The 23,451-nt window shown below is 40.4% G+C and overlaps 2 protein-coding genes across 11 annotated transcripts in view; both read right to left on the minus strand.

The window, feature by feature from the left end:
* CFAP70 (cilia and flagella associated protein 70) overlaps nt 1–14,779 on the minus strand; it is an 83,995-nt gene extending 69,216 nt beyond the window's left edge. For 3 of the 9 annotated variants that reach the window (XR_012477789.1, XM_074232826.1, XM_074232831.1), the window contains exons 1-5: nt 14,461–14,778; nt 8,015–8,198; nt 5,874–5,972; nt 5,637–5,716; nt 3,231–3,407 (exon numbers count right to left, since the gene is read on the minus strand). Coding sequence is in view for 8 of the 9 variants with exons in the window: in XM_074232826.1 (XP_074088927.1) it covers nt 3,231–3,407; nt 5,637–5,716; nt 5,874–5,972; nt 8,015–8,198; nt 14,461–14,631 (711 nt within the window). In the remaining variant the exon portion in view is untranslated. Of the gene's footprint in view, nt 1–3,230; nt 3,408–5,636; nt 5,717–5,873; nt 5,973–8,014; nt 8,199–11,384; nt 11,508–13,936; nt 14,174–14,460 lie in introns of those variants that run through there. The other 6 variants (XM_074232832.1, XM_074232833.1, XM_074232829.1 and 3 more) reach the window with 5 other exon arrangements.
* Nucleotides 14,780–15,508: 729 nt separating this feature from the next.
* Nucleotides 15,509–23,451, minus strand: part of ANXA7 (annexin A7) — a 34,131-nt gene continuing 26,188 nt past the window's right edge. For both annotated transcript variants that reach the window (XM_074232836.1, XM_074232835.1), the window contains 6 exons: nt 23,245–23,358; nt 22,885–23,055; nt 18,157–18,327; nt 17,998–18,073; nt 16,327–16,439; nt 15,509–15,662 (listed from right to left, as the gene is read on the minus strand). In XM_074232836.1, the coding sequence (XP_074088937.1) occupies nt 15,540–15,662; nt 16,327–16,439; nt 17,998–18,073; nt 18,157–18,327; nt 22,885–23,055; nt 23,245–23,358 (768 nt within the window). In that variant the 3' untranslated portion in view covers nt 15,509–15,539. The remainder of the gene's footprint in view (nt 15,663–16,326; nt 16,440–17,997; nt 18,074–18,156; nt 18,328–22,884; nt 23,056–23,244; nt 23,359–23,451) is intronic.

The following is a 23,451-nucleotide window of genomic DNA, read 5'->3' on the forward strand; positions in this document are numbered from 1 at the left end:
AAGAGAAAAAAAAGACCCAAAATAAAATAGAATAGTAATAATAGTAGGGGTGGCTGGGTGGCAGACAGAGCATTGGCCCTTGAGCCAGGAGCACCTGGGTCCAAATCCGGCTTCAGACAACCAATGATCACCCTGCTATGCGTCTCCAGGCAGGCCACCCAGCCCCATTTGCCCTGCACCCTCCCCCAAATAATAATTAAAAAATGTGCTTTAGTCTTTGTTCCAACACCAACAACTCTGTCATGGGTGGATCACATTCTTTATGATAGGTCCATCGCAAAAGTTACTTCCATATTTTTCCAACGTTGTCATTGCTGATCGCAACTCCCTCCTTTCTTATTTCTCCACTACCACGTACTTTATTTTCTCTCTCCTTTCATTCCAACTCTGCTGTAGGGTAGCTGAGTGGCGCAGCAGACAGATCCCTGGTCCTGGGGCCAAGAGGCCCTGAGTCCCCATACCACCCCTTAGGCCCAGCATCCACCTGGCCCTATGGTCCTGGGCAGGCCATCCAATCCCAGCCCCTTGCAAGAAGTAAAAAAGAAAATGTGTTATATCTGACCACTCTCCCCCCATGGTCCATCCTCTCCTCCTTTATTCACATCCCCACCTTTTCCCCCGTCCCCCCTCTCTCCTTCTTACTCCAGATGTCTATACCCCATTGAGCATATATGCTGTTTCCTCTCCTTGCTACCTCTGATGAGAGCAAAGGTTCCCTCATTCCCCCTTGCCTCCCCCTTCCATATCATTGCAATAGCTCATTGTAATAAAGAAAAATCTTATTATATGAAATATCTTGGCCTATTCCCCCTGTCCTTTTTCTTTCTCCCATTACATTTCCCTTTTTTTTCTATTGACTCCATTTTTACACCATATTTTATCTTCGAATTCAGCTTTCTCCTGTGCTTCATCTATAAAAGCTCCTTCTACCTGCTCCATTAACTGAGAAGGTTCATATGAATATTATCAGTGTCATTTTTCTATGCAGGAATACATGCAGTTCATCATCATTAAATCCCTCATATTTTCCCCCTCTCCTCCAATCTCCATGCTTCACCTGAGTCCTGTATCTGAAGATCAAACCTTTTGTTCAGCTCTGGCCATTCCAAAAGGAACCTTTGAAATTCCCTTGGTTCATTGAAAGTCCATCTTTTTCCCTGGAAGAGGACATTCAGCCTTGCTGGGTAGTTCATTCTTGGCTGCATTCTAAGCTCTTTTGCCTTTTGGTATATTGTATTCCAAGCCCTACGAGCTTCCAATGTAGCTGCTGCTAAGTCCTGTGTGATCCTGACTGCAGCTCCATGATAACTGAACTGTGTCCTTCTGGCTGCTTGTAATATTTTCTCTTTGACTTGTGAGTTCTGGAACTTGGCTATAATATTCCTAGGGGTTGGTTTTTCGGGATCTCTTTCTCGGGGGGATCGGTGGATTTTCTCCATTTCTATTTTGCCCTCTGCTTCTAGAATATCAGGGCAATTTTCCTGTAGTAATTCTTTGAAAATGATGTCAAGGCTCTTTTCCTGATCATGACTTTCAGGTATTCCAATAATTTTTAAATTATCTTTCCTAAGTCTGTTTTCCATATCAGTTGTTTTTTCAATGAGATATTTCACATTTTCTTTAATTTTTCATTTTTTTGGTTTTGAAGTATTGATTCCTGATTTCTGGTAAATTCATCAGTCTCCCTGAATTCTGTTCTTTGTCTGAAGGATTTGTTCTCCTCAGAGAGTTTTCTTATCTCTTTTTCCATCTGGTCAATTTTGCTTTTTAAAGCATTCTTCTCAATAACTTTTTGAACTGTTTTATCCATTTGACCTAAGCTGTTTTTTAGCATGCTATTTTCTTCAGCATTTTTCTAGATTTCCTTGACTAAGCTGCTGACTTCATTTTCATGTTTTTCCTGCATCTTTCTCCTTTCTTTTCCCAGTTTTTCTTCTAACTCCCTCATTTGATTTTCAAAGTCTTTTTTTGAGCTCTGTCATGGCCTGAGCCCAATTTATGTTTTTCTTGGAGTCTTTAGATGCAGGAGCTTGTGCTTCCTCATCTTCAGACTGAGTGTTTTGATCGTTCTTGGGCTCATTTGCAAAATATTTTTCAATGGTGTTCCTCTTGTTTCTCTGCTTGCTCCTTTTCCCAGCCTGTGCCTGTTTTGGGGTGCTTCCTGAGCTTTTGGGACACTCCCACAAGGGTCTCAGTGTGGTCTGTGAATGACCATACGCGCCCTCCTCTGCCAAGGGGCTGAGGTGGGGGGACCCTGCTGTTCTATGGGGGGGCCTAGGCTGCGATCATGTCGTCAGAGCCCCAGAGTCCTGTTCCAGAGGCAGAGGACAGAGCTAGGCAGTCTCTCTTCACTCCCCTCCCTCAGCTCAATGGGCTCATGCCCTGGGGGCTCCTGCTTACTGGCTCTGCCTGCTTCTGTTTCCAGATCTGGGCTGGCGAAAGACCATGCTGCTTGCAGTGTGCCCTGAGGGCTGGGCTCCACGTGCCCACTCTGGCAGAGGTCCCCTGCTGTTCCCCCACTTTGTGCCCGGTGCTCCCTGGGGTGTAGCTCTGGAGACTCCTCCACTGCTGTGAGGCGTGGCTCCCAGCGCCCTGGGGCTGCCTCTGGGAGGCTGAAGTTCTTTCGCTCTGGTGGGCCACCCCTCTGGGGGGCCGCCCCTCGGACCCCCGGGGGAGCAGAGCCTTTCTGCTCTTCTCCAGGTCACCTTGAGTAGGAGAACTGTCTCGCTGGGTCCCTTTGTGGGTTCTGTCTCTCAAAAGTTTAGTTAGAGTCCTTAGTTTATAAGTTTTATCAGAGAGTGCCTAAGACTTGATCCTATCTTGTCGCCATCTTGGCTCCGCCCCCCCCCCCCCAAGTATTGACTTCTAAAGGGAGTAGTACAAGAGTAGCTGATGAGAGAATGTCTTTTATGGTGAAGGAAATGAAAACTTTCCTCTGCCAGATAAACTTTTGGGCAGAGAATAGCTTTCTATAAAGACCCCATTAATCCTTTCTGAGGAAAGCCTAGACATTAGCCAAACCTAAGCTTTAAGATATTTTCCCAGTGATCAAGGGAAATAGCCAGCCAAAGAACTGAAGAAAAGCTTGATTCCTATAGTAGGGTCAAGCTTTCCCAGGTTACTGGCCCTTTAGTAAAAGGAGGCATTTCTTCTTGGGTTTGTAACATCTACACACAGAAACATTGGATAAATGAAGACATCCACATGAACTCACAGCATCATGGCCTTACCTCACCAATCGATGGAACTTGCAAACCCACCATGTAATTCTGCTGAGGTCCTGAAACCACAAAATTATCTGGAACCGAGTAGGCAGCCTCTAGAGTCACTCTTAGAAGGTTCCCACCCAAGATCTGAGCTGTTGTCAGCAGGGCCTCAGAGACTGACACCGTTACCTCAAGACAACACTGCAGAAAAACGATCCATAAGAAAGTTTTAGATTTCTGTCAGTGTGTTTTTATACTGTTTATCTCATTGGATTCTCAAAATTACCTTAAGAGAGAGGAAGGCAGGTAATTGCACTCTACAATTAGGAAATTGAAGCCTGCAGTCACAAAGCAGCAGAGATAGGACAAAAATGAGGGCAGGGTAGTTAGTGTAAGGGGAAGAGAATAGGTAGAGGGAGAGACCCAGGGCCACCTATACAACCATGAATTAGAATTGAGCCCTCTTAAAACATGGGTCAGTTGGAGATAGAGAAGTGCTGGTGAGGGGGTAGAGCTGAGGTCTCATATTTATAGAGTTTAGGTGGGAAACAGACTAACTTATTTGTGTCACTTTGGAATTGGTTCAGTAACATATTCATGTCATCTCAGAGATATCAGTAATCTTTGGTATTCTGCTGATCTGGGACTTGTCTGAGATTTCTATAACAAAAGGCTGTGGCAGCAGGCCTAGATGTCTTTCCCTGACTCAGCAAATATCACTGAGATGTGATTTGTCTATTAATATGTGACTTTATGTATGTTATATTCTCACATTATATGTGATAGTATATATGATAAGAGTTCACAATTATGCTCCTTTGATCTTTGGAATGGCATGTGGGTGACTTTAAGATTCCCCTTTATAATCTTATTTCCTGCTCTTTTTTACCTCATACTTGCTTACTATGCTGACTAGAGGGGGACCAGGGTAGTCAAAGCACTCAGGTCTTGACACCTAGGATCTCTCCACATTCACAGCTATTCTCATTCAAAATTCTTTTATCACTAATGCTTTAGTTACTATTAATATAATTTATTGAATCAAAATATGGTAACTATAAAATGGTAGCACAGCAGCAAAAATAACAACAACCCACAACAAAACACCCCCAAGTCTGTAAACAGACTTTTGAATAGCAAGCTCCAATAAAACTACTGTGAAGGAATGACCTGGCATCTCTTCCCCACCTTCCTGCAAGCAAAAAAATGGGAGGAAAGGTTAAAAAGGAGAGAAACTGTAAGTTTGGGAACTTACTGAGATCTTATTGAGTTCTCAGAAAAAATGGGAGGCACAGTAGAATAGGGCACTGCCTCCTGTTCTAGGCCAAGTCTAAGTTAGTTCAGTGTAGGATCTGAGTGAGGACTGGAATTCAATGAAATACTCAAAGGCCACAGAACATCCAAAAAAAAAAAGAATCTTACTTAACAATAGAAAGGAGACCCAATTATGATTCAGCACTGATACAGACAGATGCAACACCTGCTGCCTCCTCACCTGGGTAGAAAGCTATGTTGGGGTACTTGGCAGTCAAGGTTCCATCAGAGTGTAAGAACTCCAGCTCTGCAGAGGCTGAATTGATTCTCCAAGCAACAACCCCAGACCCAAGCTCCTAGGTCAAATGAAGTTTTCTTTCCCATTACTAAAAAAATTATTCTAACCTACATGAAACAGATGCTTTTACCACACCCGAAACCTTGGTAGCAAGATCCTAAAAACTTTCTAGAATATTTTCTACCACCACACTGACATTATAATGGAAGACAATTGGGAAATGGTTCATAATACATTTTCCAGAATCCAACTCATATTAGATTCTTGTAAAACAAATTAAAATTGCATTTTAAAAGATTATCAAATAAGATTGAAATAAATTGCTGTTTAAGATTACACAGTAAACTTAAAAGTATTAAAATTCCACTTACTACTATTGTGCTATAAGAAATGATGAGGACTTCAGAAAAACCTTGAAAAACTTACATAAACTGATGCAAAGTCAACTGAGAAGAACTAGGAGGACATTGAACATAGTGACAGCAATTTTGTATGATGATCAACTATGAATGGCTTAGCTATTCTCAGCAATAAAATGATACAAAACAATTCCAAAGGAATCATGATGAAAAATGCAATCCACCTCCAAAGAACCAATGAAGTCTGAATGCAGATCAAAATATACCATTTTTTTAAAAAAGTATATCATTTTAACTTTAACTTTTTCCTAGTTTCCTTTTGTATTGTTTTTGTGTCATCTTTCACAAAATGACTAATATGGAAATGTGTTTTGCATAACACATGTATAACCTCTCTCAAATTGCTTACCATCTTAGGGGGAGGGGGAAAGAATTTGGAACTCAAAATTTTTTAAAAAATGAAAGCTGTTTTTACATGTAATCAGGAAAATATATAATTGTTTTTAAAAACCCACTTACTTTAGCTCCTGTTCTAAGATTCTCTAAGGGTGAACCAGTTATAGGATATAAAGGAACCATTATTTCAAATGTGCATTCTCCTGTGAAAGAAAAAAGGATTGATTAAACTGAGAAAAGGAAATACCAAATTAATATATTTATAGGCAGAAATATATCATTTTAAATTTTTCTTTTTTCATGGATTTAAAAATCAGTATACTTTATTTGATATAGTTTTTAGTAAGCTTTATACTTGACCTTCTAGCAAAGGAAGAAGGTCCACCACAGACTGACCCAGAATTACAGTCTTCTCATCTTTCTGTTTCTTTTCCTTTGGTAAAACTTCAAAAACAGTCACTAGGATAGAAAAATACCAATTATGAAAATGGTTCCAGATCCACTATTCAGTAATGGTCAGTGTCACTGACCATTTGCTCCTACTAGACAACATGAGGCCTCTCTAGCTCTTATTCACCTTTCACCAGGGCAACCTTCTCAGAGTAGAGATTTCCATACTTTATGTTGTGATGGAAAACAAATTGTATTCTTCCCAAACTCTTCACAAAATAAGCTATACCACTTCCGAATCATTTAAGTTTTTTCCAAGACACAGGTTTGGCTTTTTTTTAAAAGGGGAGTCAGAAGAGTATATTGTGTACAAAACAAAATGAATATGTTAAGAAACAATCAATCTAGTGGGTACATTTAACTTTCACCCAAGTATTTTTAAACTTTGAATTTATAGATTGCATGGTCAAAGAGCACAGAGAACAAGAGCATTGCTCACCCATGTAAGGTGTCTACACTGACTGACAGTGGTGGCAGCAAAGATTCCACATGCACTGAATCAACAATAGTGGCATTGCACTCACTATCTGCTGAAGCAAATTTGCCATTAGTCTTGTTTTTTTAATGTTCATTTGTACCCTGTTTATTGAAAAAGGCATAGAGACTCTAATAGAGCACATTTGTGAAAGCTGTATTGAAAACATTTTGTTCAACCCAAGGATGGAGGTAGGCCAGCTCACTCCAATAGTATATAAACCAAGTGTATAAAAGATCTGAAATTATCTACCCAGGTTTATGGTCACAATAAAAACTGGAGAGTAGAAAGTACTTCAGTAATAAGTTATCAACAAAGAGTCAGTCACTAACAACACAGGATGCAAATCATAAACAAGTTAATTTAGGGTAAAGGTAAAGAAAATCTTCCAAACAATTCCAAAAGTGGAATGAGCTGTCCTGAAAGGTAGAGGACTTCACTTCACTGGAGTTCCTCCAGGAAGAGCTCTATGACCACTTGTATACACAGATGGGAGTCTTGTTCAACTAGACAGTTAAACTCTGGCATCTCATCCATCTCTGAGGCACTTTCTACTTTCTTAAGAGTCTGTATTTTTGGGGTGGCTAGGTGGTGTAGTGGATAAAGCACCGGCCCTGGAGTCAGGAGTACCTGGGTTCAAATCTGGTCTCAGACACTTAATAATTACCTAGCTGTGTGGCCTTGGGCAAGCCACTTAACCCCGTTTGCCTTGCAAAAACCTAAAAAAAAAAAAAAAAAAGAGTCTGTATTTTGATTCTATGAAGACTGGATTGAAGGAAGTTTGGGGTAATAAGACCAAAAGCTGGCAGTTATTTTTGTGGGAAGAAAAAAAACCATAGGCTTTGGCTTATTATAATAGTAAAGAAACAACAGTTAACATTGGGTGGACAAAGGAGCTGTATGTACAGATGTGAAGTTCTTGGGTTTTTTTTTTTTTAGTTTTTTGCAAGGCAAAAGGGGTTAAGTGGCTTGCCCAAGGCCACACAGCTAGGTCATTGTTAAGTGTCTGAGACCAAAGATGTGAAGTTCTATACTTGAGTACTACAAAAATCAATCACATGTCAAAGAGTCCTTGAGATTAATAATCACTGAGAGGTTTTACAAATTGATCATTGATCAATCAGGGTAAATGTTTGGCTTTCCCAATCATGTCCACTGAGTACCTTCAGACCCGTCAAGACTCAAGAGTAACACAGTTATAATAAATAAGCATAATAAGTGGGCAGGGCCAAACACAGTCTTGAGATGAGTCTGTGCTGTGTATGTTTAATATATCTCCTGATTTGATGAGAGAATGCTGACTTATGATGTGGAAAAGATACTCTATACTGTTGGTGGACATGCAAGCACAAACTTTTAAATGGCTACCAAGAACCTTAGAATTTTAGGCTTGGAGAAAAAAACCAGTTCTCTTGGTTTCCAATGCTTACAGTCCTAGAGGTGGCTGAGAGATGGCAACTATAGTCTACTTTGGAAATGATGTAGGTCAGAACTGAGATAAAATTCTATTATTATATGGGCTAAGCTGTGTTTATTTTTAGACACAAGGAAACTGCTTAGAACCATAAAGACTTACAAAACACAGGTTTGTGAGCAAGGTCATCTAAAGTATTTCCTTCAGAAGAGAAATCAAAACCGCTGGTAAAGTTGTATTTTGCCGTTCCTTCAGGAGAAACGGTGACTTTTGGAGAGTCTCCCAAGATCACATTATTAAATTCTGCACGAACAAAGGTAACTGGAGTATCACCTTTCAAACCTTTCTATTGGATAGAAACATAAACTTGTTATTTTACAATTACATTCAAATAACATCTAGTTCTCAAAAGCACATGGCAATTCACTGCTTCATCTTCACTTTTTTTGTCAGCTCCACATGATTATGTGTGCTTAGTTTTCATGATTGACACATATTATTTACACAAGACAAAGTCACCAAGAAAAATATATGATTATGGCACATTTATTGTCTCATGCTATAGTTATGCATCATAAAGGATCATAGATAGAGAAGTAAAAGGAATATAAGTGCTAATCTAAGGTTAAGCACCCTCATTTAGAAATGAAAAAATCAGAAGCTTCAAAGGTAAAGTCACTTGATCAAGGTCATATAGGCAGTAAATAGCAGAGCCAGAATTTGAACCTATTTCTCCCCCAACTGCAAATCCAATGCTCTTTTGTAAGCTTTGGAATTATTACAGGTAAGCAAACACAAGGGGATAGATGAGGAAATGATGCTCTTTTTTAGAATAATAATTAGGTAATATAAACTATTATCCAAAGGAACTAGAATTTCTCCTTTCTCTTATTTGATAGGATTGTAAATTCTAGAGCTAGCAGGGACATTTTACCAATGGAATGATCTGGAGAAGAGCATTTTGTGAGTTCTTCCTAGATACCAGACACTGAATTTTATGTGAGAAGCCTTTAAAGAGGCAGCATTTTCCTCTTTTTTTTAAAAAAAAAAATTATTTAAGGCAATGGGGTTAAGCACCTTGCCCAAGTTCACACAACTATGTAATTATTAAATGTCCGAGACTGTATTTGAACTCAGATCTTGACTCCAGGGCCAGTGCTCCACCCACTGTGACACCTAGCTATCCCAGCAGCATCTTCTACTTTGGGAGAGCTCCAATTGTGAGAAGCTAATTTTTTACAAGATACTTAAATTGGCCTCTGGCACCCATTATTCCTAGGCCTGCCTGTCCTCTGAGGTTTGGTCATACAGGTTTATTCCCTGTTCCACATGACTGTCCTCCCAGAACTTGAAGAAGGGCCATGATTTTCCTGTGCACTTTTCTTGAAGCCGGACATCTTCAGTGTCAACTAATCAAGCAGCAGAGGCACAGAACAGGGAGCTATATGAACAACAGAATCACAGAAACCATAGGGCTGGAAAGGATGTCAGTGTCCATGTCATCTAATCCATTCCTGGGAAAGAATAACCATTTGAAGTAGAGGACCTGACTAGTGGTCCTTTAGCTCCTGCTACAAGATCATTTATGGGGACACCCATTATAAAGCTCTTATAATGTATGGTACACAGTAGATGCTTTTTTTTTTAAGGTTTTTGCAAGGCAATGGGGTTAAGTGGCTTGCCCAAGGCCACACAACTAGGTAATTATTAAGTGTCTGAGGCTGGATTTGAACCCAGGTGCTCCTGACTCCAGGGCCGGTGCTCTATCCACTTTGCCACCTAGCTGCCCCCATAGTAGATGCTTAATACGTTTTGTTCTCTTTTCCTTAACCGAATAAATTCTCAAAATACATGGCTTTTCCCACAGGTACATCTTTTAATGTATTTCTCAAATATTATGTTTTTTGCAAATTGAAGATTTGTGGCAACCAGCAAGTCTATCAGCACCACTGTTCCAAAGCATGTGCTTACCTTGTGTCTCTATCATATTTTTCTAATTCTTGAAATATTTCAAACTTTTTCATTATTATTACATCTATTATGGTGAGCTGTGATTAGTAATCTACTATCAGTGATCAGTGCTATTTTAATTGTTTGGGAGCCATGAACTGCACCCAGATAAGGCAGGAAACCCACTCAATGTGTGTGTGTGTGTGTGTGTGTGTGTGTTTTCTGCTTCATCAAATGGCATTCCCTGGTCTCTCTCCTTCTCCTATTCCCTGAGACACAACAATTTTGAATTGAGGCCAATTAATGTAATGGCATCTAAGTGTTCAAGTGAAAGGATGAGTCAATCAATGTGGCAAACTTGATTGTTATCGTATTTTAATAAATTGCCAGAAAAAAATTTGGAAATTGAGGAACACCCTTCAAATGAAAAAAGACCTAACAAGTTATAGTATATGAATGTGATAGAGTACCATTGTTCTGTAAGAAATCATGAATGGCCTGACTTCAGAAAAACCTGGAAAGACTTACATGAACTGATGCTGAGTGGAGTGAGTAGAACCAAGAGAACATTGTGACATGATCAACTTCTCAGCAATACAGTAATCAAAGACAATTCTAAAAGACTTATGATGGAAACTGCCATCCACAGCCAGAGAAAGAACTATTGAGTCTGAATGCTGATCAAAGCAGACTGTTTTCACTTTTTAAATTTTTTTTGTCTTTCTTGTGAGTTTCTTTGTTCTGATTCTTCTTTCACAACATGACTAATATGGAGATAGGCTGGATATAATTGTACATGTAGAACCTATATGAGATTAATTTAGGAGGAAGGAGGGAAAGAAGAGAGGGAAAAATCTGGATTTCAAAATCTTACAAAAAAAATAAATGTTAAAACTATCTTTACATGTATTGAAAAAAAATAAATTGTCAAGGTTGCCTCAACCTTCAGCAACCACCACCCTGATCAGTCAGCAGCCATCAACATTGAGGTAATGACTTATTGAAAGGTCAGATGATGGTTAGCAATTTTTAGCATAAACTATTTTTATTTAAGATATGTAGGGGTGGCTAGGTGGTGCAGTGGATAAAGCATTGGCCCTGGAGTCAGGAGTACCTGAGTGCAAATCCAGCCTCAGACACTTAATAATTACCTGTGTGGCCTTGGGCAAGTCACGTAACCCCACTGCCTTGCAAAAAAAAAAAAGATATGTACATTTGTTTTTCAGACACAATACTATTGCATACTTAATACAGCATTGTATAAGCATAACTTTTATATACTGGGAAACTAAAAAGTTTAATTATATTTGTTTTATTGCAGTGGTCTGGACTGAACCCACAAGATCATTGAGGTATCCCTGTAGTTAGTGTTTTTTCTTTCATTCACATGGCATGAATTTGATGCCATTTTCTATCCCAGTGACCCTGCTCTGAATGTTCCACAAGTAAAAGTAGCTGGAAGTAAAGCTAAGAGTCTGAGTCTAGGATTCCAAGAGCTCTGTTTACTGATAGAATTGAAGAGCCATGGGAATGTATGAAATCGCCCAAATGAAAAATATCATATTGTCAAAAATAACTTTACCAAGTCATATCCATCCATCACAGTGATCTGGAATGACTTGCCAGCTGTAGTTGAGGATTCCATAGTGGTTGCTGGGCACAGTTGTTCTGATTAACCTGAACACAAACAATATTTTTGTTGTTCCTAAAAAGAGAAGGAATAAATACAGGACACTACAAAAGGACTCATGTTACATATTATCCAATTCTTGGACCAAAGTTGTCTCAAGTACTTGGAATCAATCTCTACTCATGTTTGTTTCACAATTCTTTACTCCTATCCTACTTTTCTTGGCAGGTGGGTAGCATTTCAGGAAAAGGAATGATGGAAATGATTCTACCAGGTTATGCTAACAAAGACTTAAAGGTCTTATATGTAAAATTCATTTATAAAATCCTCAGTCCCAATAAGACAAAAATAAAACTTTCACAAACAATCTCCAGCTACTCTGACTTGATTTCTCCCCTTAAAGTTGATTTTTATATTTTTACTTAGGCAAAAATAGTGGAGTGAGAACTACACCGAGTAATTCAGCCTGTACCCCCCAGAATGATGATCTTTTTTCCTATATAAAACCTAAGTATTCTCTTTGAATCTCTTTACTCCCTCACTTCTCATTTCAAATCAATGTACTCCTCTAAATGCACCTCTGAAAAAATACCTCTATGATCTGTCTTTTCCTCTCTATTCCCTTTGCTAGTAAATCTATTACAAGCTTTCATTGCCTGGATTAAGTTAATCACCTCCCATCTCTCTTCTCTTCCTTCCTCCAATCCATTCTTTCTATTTCTGCTTACTTAAACTTCCTTAGGCATAGATTTGGTCCAGCTCCTCATTTACTAAATAATTGCTGTGGTTATTGCCTGCAAACAAAAATTCAAGTTCCTTTGCCTGGCACCAATTCAAGGCCTTTCATAATCTGAAGTGACCTTGACTTTACAGCCTTATCTCATATTACTCTTTCCAAATGATTGAGTCAAACAGAATTACCCTGCTCTGAAGCCCTTATGCCTGTAATGTTGTCCATCCTTTTTTACCTGCTGCATTCCCACTCATTTTTAAATCCTAAATTAAATGCTATTTCTTCTGGAAAGCCTTTCCCAATTGCCTTCTACTCTGGACCTCAAATAGTATTTGTTTTCTATACTTCTCGAAAGTATTTATAACATGATACTATGTTTTAGGGTGACAAGTATTTGTCTCTTATCCCCTGACTGAACCTAAAAGGGACCTAGCATACTGGTACAGGCCAAAGCATTCAAGCTTAATAAATGTCTGGTGAAAGAAAAAAAAAAAATGAATCCTAAGCTGTGCACAATCAGCATAGAACTGGTTGATCTGCTTCTGTTAATGGCATCAGCTACTTTTCCCCCAGTCCCTCATCCAGGTTCAAGATCTCAATTACTCAATTAACTTCTTTTCTTTTGCCTTCCACAGCCAATTATTTTAGCTTGAAGCCTGGTTACCTCTGCATTTGCAATAATGTCTTTTTTTTTTGCAAGGCATGGGGTTAAATGGCTTGCCCAAGGCCACCTGGCTAGGTAATTATTAAGTGTCTGAGGCTGGATTTGAACTCAGGTACTCCTGAGTCCAAGGCTGGTGCTCTACCCACTGCACCACCTAGTTGCCCCACAATAATGTCTTAATAAAATGTCTTGACTTCTAGTTTTCTATTTAATCTTACCTATTCACCAATGCCAAAGTAAATGTAAAATTCTTTTTTTTTTTAGGTTTTTGCAAGGCAAATGGGGCTAAGTGGCTTGCCCAAGGCCACACAGCTAGGTAATTATTAAGTGTCTGAGACTGGATTTGAACCCAGGTACTCCTGACTCCAAGGCTGGTGCTTTATCCACTATGCCACCTAGTCGCCCCTTAAATGTAAAATTTTGATCTGCATTGCCTACTGAATGGAAACTCCTTAATGTGTCATTAAGGGTTCTCTAACCATTAGGTCACAATGTCCCTTTCTAGCATTTTCTCCCATGATTCCCTTTTATATATACACTCTGTTTAAAATAGACTAGACTACTTACTGTTTCCTATACAGAGTTTATGCTTCTGTGTCCCTTAGCTTGTATTAATCCTGCTAATTTTCTAGAATGTCTTTCTTCTTCACCCATCTCAAGCTGTGGAAATCTCACTTATTTTTCAAATCCCATCTCATGTGCAAACTTTCGTAGTCTTCCCTGATTTTCATCAAACAGATCTGGGATTTGTTCCTCCTCTACAGCCCAGGAGCACTTTCTCTGAATCTCTTTTCCAGCATTACCATAAGGTAATAGCCATATTTATTGCCATAAGTTATGACCATAAGGTAATAATAATGGCAGTTAGATGGCTCAGTGGATCAGAGTGCTCTATCTGGGGCAAGGAAGACCTGAGTTCAAATCCAAAGACAGACATCGTGTGACCCGGGGCAGGTTATTTAACTTCTGCTTGCCTCGATCCCCTGGAGTGGAAATGGGAAACTCCAGAATCAGATACAACTTAGCAGTAAGAGCTCTTGTGATAGCTGCTGGTCTACAAACCGCTTAGCGGACTGTAAGCTGAGAGGAAGCATTTTGGCTCCTTACTCCGTATCACCTTGGATGCCCTTCCACTGAGCACATTCCGCATATATAAATATTTCCACAAAACATGCCATCTACCCACACATGCGCGGAGACATCCATCCAAGCCCCTCTAGCTATGTGGCTAGGCACATGCGCAGTGCAAAGCCCTGCAGGCCCCGCCTCGCCCCGGGCCGGCGCCCCCCCGGGCCGGCGCCCCCTTCAGCGGATGCCGGGGGGCTGTGTCTGGGGAGGCTCTGCCCCCTGCCGTGTCTCTGGGGCCCGCCCGGCGTCTCCCCCTGAACAGGGCCTTCCCCCCCGCGGCCCTCACTAGGGTCGCCCCCGCCCCGCCCCGCCCCGCCGGACCCAGGACCCCAGGCCGGCCCGGGGTCCCGCAGCTCCCGCCCCGCCCCCAGCCCGGGGGAGCCCCGGCGGCGGCCGTGGGGAGGCTCGGGGCGGAAGACGGCGGGAAGGAGGGGGCAGCGTGACGTCACGCGGGGCATCGGGAATCGCGGGTGGGGGGCCAACCCACAGAGGAGGACGCTTACCGGGTGGAACTGGCGTGGGGCTGCTGCTATGGCAACCAGGCGCGGCTCTCGCGAGACCGCTGTTCTCGCGCAGGGCCGCCGTTCCTTCCGCGCATGCGCGAAGGGGAGGGGCGCTCCCGAGCCCGGGCCGACGACCCTTTGGCGCGGCCCCCGGAGTGCTGGAGCGCACATCCCGGTTTTAGGCCCCGAGTCCGACCTCCTTATTTGACAGCTGAAGAAGCCGAGTCTCAGAATAAAGGTCTAGGGGGCGTTGGAGGGATTTGAACTTGGCTCGTTCAGACGCCACCCAGCGGCCGCCCGAGTGCTTGCGGGAACCGGGTGGCCGCCCTCCGCCTCCGCGCAGGCTCCGTGCCGGGGGTGGGGAGGGGGGGCGCGTCCCTCCTGCGCCTGCGCATCTCCCGCGGGCCCCGAAGACCCGGTGGCCGGCGCTCTCCTCAGAAAGGGGCTTGCGGCTTCCCGGGGAGAACCCTCCGGGAGAAGCTGCATTCTGCCGCATCTCACACGCCTTTTCTTTCCCAGGCTATGACTGAACTAGGTGACGTTTATTTTGTAGGTGAAACAAATTGCCATTTTACACAAAACGAGAGGCAAATTATTATTGAGTGTAAAAAATATTTGCACTTTTAAAAAAGTAGCTATAAAGTCCCTGCTTTAAAATCTTTTAACTGATGGCGGCACTTCAGATGAGCTTTAAAGATCACATAACTTTTAGCAATGTTTTACGCATGTTAGGCATGATTATGCGAGGCTGGACTGTAATAATTTTTATTTATTTCATAATTTTGATTTGAATAAGACAGTAGTGGTGAAAGTTATATTTCCCCATACAGTTCATTATTATTACATCATTGTCACAACATGGCTTGACATTGATTTTTGTATAGAATAAAAATAACATTTGAATTAAGGCAAGAATAGCATGTGCAAACTAAGCACATTAACCCTGACACTGTCCTTAATAAAAAGCACATTTGGTTAGGCTACAGTTGATTTTGCTGCATGCAGTATAGTTGTCTTCAAGAGATTGAGACTGGAATAGTTCAATTTCTTTAAAAAAAAAACAAAAATAATAAACCCTTCTACTGGCCCACAATGGCCAGGAGCAGGCGTCGATAGTCTCCACTGGTATCACTGGCGATCATGGTCCCCAGCGTCTTCTGATACATCTGTGCAAATGTCTGTTTCACTTGCATTAGGTCAATCTGTACAAAAGATGAAAGAGCTGATGTAAGCCCAAAATTTATAAATAAAGGTTGACGTCCTCTTGGATCAATGAAAGGGCTCTAATGAGCTGAAGCAGAGGGAGAAAAAAAGCTCAAGGACATTTTTATACTTGTTCTCATTCTATAACCACCACTAAGCAATGAAGGTTGTGAAGAACATTGATTACAAGTATTTTGAATAGCACCTCAAAAAAGGTTATTCCATTTTCACTTTGAAAGTCACTGGATTTTAAAGAAGCTTAGCTGAAGCAGACCTTTTCTACATGCCTTTACAACAGCAATATAGTAAGTGGTACACCAATATCTTCCCACAAATGAATGCATATATGCCTACCCCATAGGCTCCCAAAAGTATGATGATCTCTAAGTTGTTTTTTTTCCACAATGGTATTCTCTATGTATGACCACTGTGATCTGTCTCCTTGCATGACAGATTAAAATTCTCTCAGGGTAGTGAAGATGAATTAACATCCTTGACCAGTGACCAAATAACAGTCACAAGATTTTCCCAATGTTTTATTTGGTAATTTTTGGTGACCTGACTCTGTAAGACTCTTAACTGGTAACTCTCAACTCAAGGGCACCAAGTAAGGAATCCATCAAGCTGGGGTATGATATAATTGTGAAGAAGAAAAAGGCTTACTTCACTCCGAGTGACGATGATCCTCACAAGGGTTGAGTCATCTGTGCCAGCCCCTTTCATGGAGTAGTAGAGTCGCTCAGCAAAGAAGGCTGGACGGTTCAAGGCGCACTGCACTGTCGGGCAATAACAGCACAAACAGTGAGAGAGATATCCCGTGGCTGTGCACACCTGACCTGGAGGGCTGATCTGAAATCTCTGGTCCTCCTCACTACCCATATGGGACTCATAATATGGGCTGTGGAAATGTCCTCTTCTTTTTTCCTCAATATTCACATTCCATTCAGCATTTATTTCACAGATTCCCCTTCCCTGAAAGTGCCCTTTGATAAACATAACCCAGGTCCCCATTGTTCTGGAAGCAGACTCTTTCAAAGCAGGAAATTTGTAACCACCAAAAGAAATGTCTCATTCAAAAGCATCAGAAACAATGGTTCTAAAGGCTACAGAGATATAAAAGATACACTGTTTCTCCCTTCTAGATTAGAGAGCTAAGTGAAAGGTACACTTGGGGCCTAATGAGAGAACAGTGAATTGAGAATTAAGAACCCTGGATTGGTCTCCCAGTTTTTCCCCAACATACTTGAGTAAGAGAGAACAGGCTATTAACTCTTGGAAAGAAATATGCAAGATACATGGCAAAATTTCCTGTGTTTTGTGGTCACTACACAAAACTTGGGGAGCCACAGAGGGCCAAAGCCTGGATTCAGAATCAAGGTGGACCCTGAGCTGTCTCCTTGCCAGAAAAGTGTGTGTGTGTGTGTGTGTGTGTGTGTGTGTCTGAGCTTGCAGATTGGCAAACCACAGTCTCAATTATGAACACAGTAAAGCCTTATTCAGATTAGATGGGGACAAGGGCAATTTTTTTTCCTAAGCAGGTGGTCTGCAGTGTTACCAGATGAGGCAATGATAATTCAGGAAAGTGAAACCAGAGTACACTAGGAAGAGAAGGGAATGAAGGCAATGCACCTCACAGCATTATAAAATCCTTAAGCAAAATAGGCAAGACAACATAACCTGAATAGGAGAGCTATTCCTAGGAAAAAATACTCAGCAGCAGCAGCAGCACCAACTATGAAGGACCACTTTGAGGCTAATAGAAACAGTATTTCCAAACAGGGAGGATGTTGCTCTGAAGACAGGGCAACTTACCTCCTATTTCCATTTTGGCAGAAGAAATGCACCACCTGTGCAGAGCATTAGCTATGGCCATGAAAGTGATATTTATATCTCTTTTCTGAGTGCTGAGGCTATATTTAGAAACATTACCTCCCTCAATTCCATTCTATTGAGTAGAAAAATTCTATTTTTGTCTAACAGAGAAGCACTAAACATTGCTCTTTGACTAAAGTCATTTTTCAAAAGCGAGAAGGCACCCAAACAACCTGTGGATTTAATAAGTGGTCCCATAAACTTTTAGATCCCCCAGGAATAAGCACTTCAAAAAAACTGCAGCCCTCAGTCAGAATCAAGGCCTAATAGGACCAATGACTTCAAGACTAAATGTCAACAATTCATCCAGGACCTATAAAAAAACACAAAGCTGGCCAAGACCTTTGCCCAGGGACTTTACCAAAAAGTTCTCCTGATAAATTCCCATCTGCTGATGAAAACAACAAAGAGGTATAAACCCAATTCTCTAACAATTAAAAAAAAGCAAAAACAAATTCTTACAGATTGTCTTCAAACCATTTTCTACATTTCCAGAAAATTCTCGGCCAATGCTGCTTAACAAATCTCGATTAGCCATCTGCGAAAAAGAGTTAGAATAATTAAAATATTTTCGCGTATCAAACATAACCCAAGTCTTAAGGCAATAAAAAAGAGTCATACTCTGGAATAGGCCTCCACGGTAGCTCGTAGCTGAGGGAAGCTTCTTGTGGCAAGAACCATGTTAAAGGAAGATTCATCTGTCCCCAATCTCCCTTCGCCAGCTTGATAAAGGCGCTGAGCATCTTCCTGAGCCATTTGATGATTCACAGTCTGATTTTCATCACGATTACCCTGATGAGGAAAAGGAAAGAAGAAATACAAGGATTCTATGTTTAAAGAGGACAATCTATCAATCAATATTAAGCTGCTACTATGAGGCAGGTGAAGGGGCTACAAATATAAAGAATGAAACAATTGTTACTCTCAAGAAGTTTACAGGATGGGAAGGGAGGGTAGATGAAAATAGGGGCAGCTAGGTGACAGTGGGTAGAGCACTAGCCCTGGAGTCAGGAGGACCTGAGTTCAAATCCAGTCTCAGACACTTAATAATTACCTAGCCGTGTGGCCTTGGGCAAGTCATTTAACCCCATTGCCTTAAATAAGATCTTTAGGATGAAGGATACAAGAAGGGCTTGAATTTGAGGGAGACAGCAAACCACTCCAGTATCTCTGCCAAGAAAAGCCCATGGATGTCACAAAGAGCTGAACATGACAACAAGAATAAAAGGGATGACTGGGGTTCCCTTCAACAAAACCTAACCTTTGCTCAGAAGAGACAGGACAGGTTACTAAGGGCAAGCGTGATGTATAAAAAGGAGTTGTGTTGATATGGGAAAAATTCCAGGAGTGGGGAAGTAAGGCATAAAATATTGGGATAAAGGTCAACAGAGAAAAAAACAAAGTGATTTTGTCACTGCTTGTACCACAGACCACCTGGACAGAAAGAGGAACTAGAGAGGTTTGATCTAAGCCTGCTATATGATAATGTAATGGATGAGGAATTTCTATTGTCCAGGTGTCTACTGAAGTACCATCAAAAGAAGAGCTTATGTAGGGGCAGCTAGGTGGCACAGTGGATAAAGGACCAGCCTTGGAGTCAGGAGGACCTGAGTTCAAATCCAACCTCAGACATTTAATAATTACCTAGCTGTGTGACCTTGGGCAAATCACTTAACCCCACTGCCTTTCAAAAACCAAACAAATGGATGAAAATAAATAAATTTATTGCTTAAAAAAAGTTTACATTCAAAAAAGGAACACAGTACACACACAAGCATATATAGAGAGAATAAAATCCATGGTAAATATAATAAATACAAGGTAGTTTGTGAGACAAAGTTGAAGAGCAGTTGAAGAAATCAAGTGTCTTCATGATGTTTGAGCCATGTCTCGAAATTAGTGAGGGCTCTCTGAGGAAGACATAGGGAGGAAGGGCATTTCTAGGCATGTAGGATGGCCAAAACAAAAGCAAAGACTTGGGAATTGGAATGTCCTGTGTGAGGAATCAATTTTTGGTAGAACTGCAGAGTACAAGAGGAAGATAAAAGTCCAATGAGGCTTTTCTAAAAAGACAAGTTGGGCAAGTTTGTGAAGGGACAAGTTTTTAAAAAGCTAAAATGGAGTTTATAACAAAAGCAAATAAGAAACTACTCTATAAAGGAAGGGAATGACATGGTCAGATCCACATTGAAGGAAAACAGAAGTATGAAGGAAAGATTAGAAGGCAGGAGAAAGGCCTGAGGAAAGAAGACCAGTTGAGAAGACAGGGCATCTAGATAGGAGATGATGAGAGGTCAGGAAAAAGGGTGGGAGCTCTGTGAGTAGAGAGAAGAGTCAGACGAGAGATTTTGTAGAAGAAACAAGACTTAGCATCTAATTGGTTATGTGAAATGAAAGAGAATGAGGAGGGAAGAAAAATGAAAGCTAGTAGTGCCTTTGACAAAAATAGGAAAGTTTGGGGAGGAAAGCATGAGTTTTGCTTTGGACAGTGTTGAGTTTTGCTTTGGATGCTGTTGAGTTTGGGATGTCACTGGGACATCCAGTTTAAAATGACTAAAAGGCAATTAGCAATATGTTATTAAACTCTGGGGATAGTCTAGGACTAGGTATGTAGATCAGAGAGTTAGCCATATAGAGATAACAATTAGAACCATGGGATTTGAAGAGAGGTCACAAAAAGTGTAGAGAGAAAAGAGTAGGGGGCCTAGGAGAGCTCTGAGGAACACCCTTAGTTTAAGGATGTGATCTGGATGACTAAACAGCAGAAGAGATTGAAAGGGAGCAGTTAGACATATAAGGGGTAAATCAGGAAAGAATAACCAGAAAGGAAAGAGTGTCCAGGAGCAAAGTTGGCTAATTGTGTCAGATGACAAGGATAAGGTTTGAGAAATGATTATCAGGATTTGTAAATTAAGAAATGATAGAGAGGGGTTTCCAATGAGTGATGAGGATGGAAGGCAAAATGCAAGACAGTGAGAGGAGGGGAAGCAAAGAGTTTGGCTAAGAAAAGGAGATAAAGGGTGATGGCTTGAGGGGATGACAGGATCTACTAAGATTTTTTTAAAGGATAGAGGAAACCCAGGAATGCTTAAAAGCTTTAGGGAAGGAACCAGGAAAGAGAGAGACTATAATGATGGGATAACTGAGGATGTAGTCTTCTAGAGAAGATGGGGAAGAAAATAGAATCAAGGGCACATGTGGAATAATTGTCCTTGGTAAGGAGAAGGACCACCTCTATGTCAGAGACTGGGGGAAAGAAAGAAAAAATAGTGGCTGTTGTCAAGGGAAGAAGAGAAAGGGGAAAGAAACACTTACATCAAAGGATTTCAATTTTATCAGTACAGTAAGAGGCAAGGTATTCAGCTGAAAAGAGAGGGAAGGGGACAGTGTAGGAGGCCTGAGAGAAAGGAAGGTTTAGACATATTTTTGTGGAGAATAAAATAGTGGATCAATTAGGGAGTAATAAAATTATTGCCATGCTGTAGTGCTACAGATGAAGTTGGCTAATATGAATTTATAATATACACAATCAGCACAGGGCCCTAAATTGAATTTTGGATTTAAGAAAAAATATTAAAATTTAATTCATTGAGTTTCCCAACATAATTTTAATTTCTAAAGAAAATGTGCTGAGAGGGGCAGCTAGGTGGTGCAGTGGATAGAGCACCAGCCCTGGAGTCAGGAGGACCTGAGTTTAAATAGGACCTCAGACACTTAATAATGGCCCAGCTGTGTAACCTTGGGTAAGTCACTTAATCCCACTGATTAAATAAATGAATTTTTTTAAAAGTATATTGAGAACAAATTATTCTCAATTGTTGTTTTAATTCTTGCATAATTCTATGATCTGAAAGGAAAATACCAAAAGGGCATTAAAACAAAGTGGTAAATAAATCAGATTTAAAGTTATCTCACTGATATAATGACTTCCAACAGAGATGATTACAATCCATCAAAACTGTCTATCGTCAGTGACATTTGGCCATAATCTCCCATTAATTTTCCACATGAGGGCTATTCAACGTGCTTAGAAACCTTATATGAGTTCTCTTGACAGCAAGAAAATGTCAGTGAATGGATATGAATTCAGTCTCTAAGCATTACTAGCTATGTGACTCTTCAAAAAAATCAGTTGAAGCTCAGCTTCCATATTTATAAAATAAGTTATCTTTAGTACCTGCCTCTTGAGAGTTTCTGAAGGCACAAATGAAATGTTTGTAACGTACCTTGCAAATCAACAATTGCATACCAACAAAACAAAGAAACAAAAAATCAAGAAAAGAAAGAAAATACTAGTGGAGCACATGGACTTATCCATCAGTTATGCTTTATTTTCTTCACAGAACTAGTCCCTGTCTTTTTTCCCTTAATCATAATTCCTTATTTGCAATGTTTTGCATTTTGTCCATGCCCACCATGCATCTCTTTCCTCTGAGCAGTTTTCAATTTCAGTTCTTTGGAGACTCTTAACAGCTCACAGCCTTAAACTCATCACTGGAAGAATATTGACATTAAAGAGTAGGGTCTTAGAGGAAAAAGTTTGAATACTGATATCCAGTCAAACTTGTCCTATTCAATCAAGTCTGAGTGACCGTCAGTCAGTAGTACCACAATAATTAAGTGATAGCATCAAGTATCAGTCCATTATATCCTAGAAATCAGGACAAGATAAGGACATAGAGGCTGGATTAAAGGACTATAAAGGTCTCTTCTAGCTCTAAGATTTGAACAACAGTGAATCCCCTATGTTCCTGACTCTCTAGTTTCATCCACACAGCCCTTGTGTCTTAATGTAATATTGTGTTATTTGAATATGCATTAGTCTGACATTTCCACTGAGATATAAGTCCTGATTCCATTATATGGGTTTAAAAAATACATTTTCATTCTATCCCAAATCATTTTCATTTTAGAAGTACTCTATAACTTAAGCTGGGCTGACCATTGCTGACTCCCAAGTGCAGCCATGTCTGAATAAATGTAGTAGCTATGACTGAATGAGCAAAGTAAAAGCTAGGGTATCATTATCAAGGGCACTGAACTGCTAAGGAGGAGAAACACCCTGGATGCTGAAACGAATAAAGGATTCTGGTTAATAAAAGATGCTTAAAGAGTCAGAGGCTGTCCACCAAAAAGTCATCTCCCACAAGCACCCACCAATATATTTTTTATTTTTATTTTTTTGATAAGGCAACGGAGCTAAGTGACTTGCCCAAGGTCACACGGCTAGGTAATTATTAAGTGACTGAGGCCAAATTTGAGCTCAAGTCCTGATTCCAAGACCAGTGCTCTATACACTGCACCACCTAGTTGTACTCCACCAATATATTTTTGAAGTCTTCTACTCACCTGACACATAGAAACAAGCAATCGTTCAAAGTGTCCTGAGGTATCTGATCGAATGTCTTTTTCAATATCTCGTCCAAATTCTGATCGGTAACAATTGACAATATCTCGAATTTCCTGGTTTGACCTTGTGCACAAAATCTCAATCAATACTCTTTCTTGAGTTCCTGCTCCCTTAAAAAAAAAAGGAGGAAGGAAATTTAGTGGTGGTAGTGGAGGGATTCTAATTACCAAAAAAATTATAACTCATTGTTCAATCCAAAAAATTCTCTAAAAGTAAGAAAATGTTGACTGATATTAGTTTCTAAATTTATAAAGATAGAGGCAGGTTTAATAATAGAATTAAGATAAAATTCTCAGTACCTTCATTGCATTCCGTAAACTCCAAGCATCATAATATGTGGGTGGCATAAATAAGGCAAGGATCAGTTCTTCCATATTTCCAGTTAACTCAGACTTGAGATCTTTGATTAAATCCTATTTAATTGCAAATCCAAGAGTAAAAAAATGCTTAGTTTATATAGGAATTATTGAATCATGGAAATTTACAAAAATCTGAATTTAAGATGT

The sequence above is a fragment of the Macrotis lagotis genome, chromosome 4 (assembly GCF_037893015.1).
Source record: "Macrotis lagotis isolate mMagLag1 chromosome 4, bilby.v1.9.chrom.fasta, whole genome shotgun sequence".
NCBI classification, from domain to species: domain Eukaryota; kingdom Metazoa; phylum Chordata; class Mammalia; order Peramelemorphia; family Peramelidae; genus Macrotis; species Macrotis lagotis.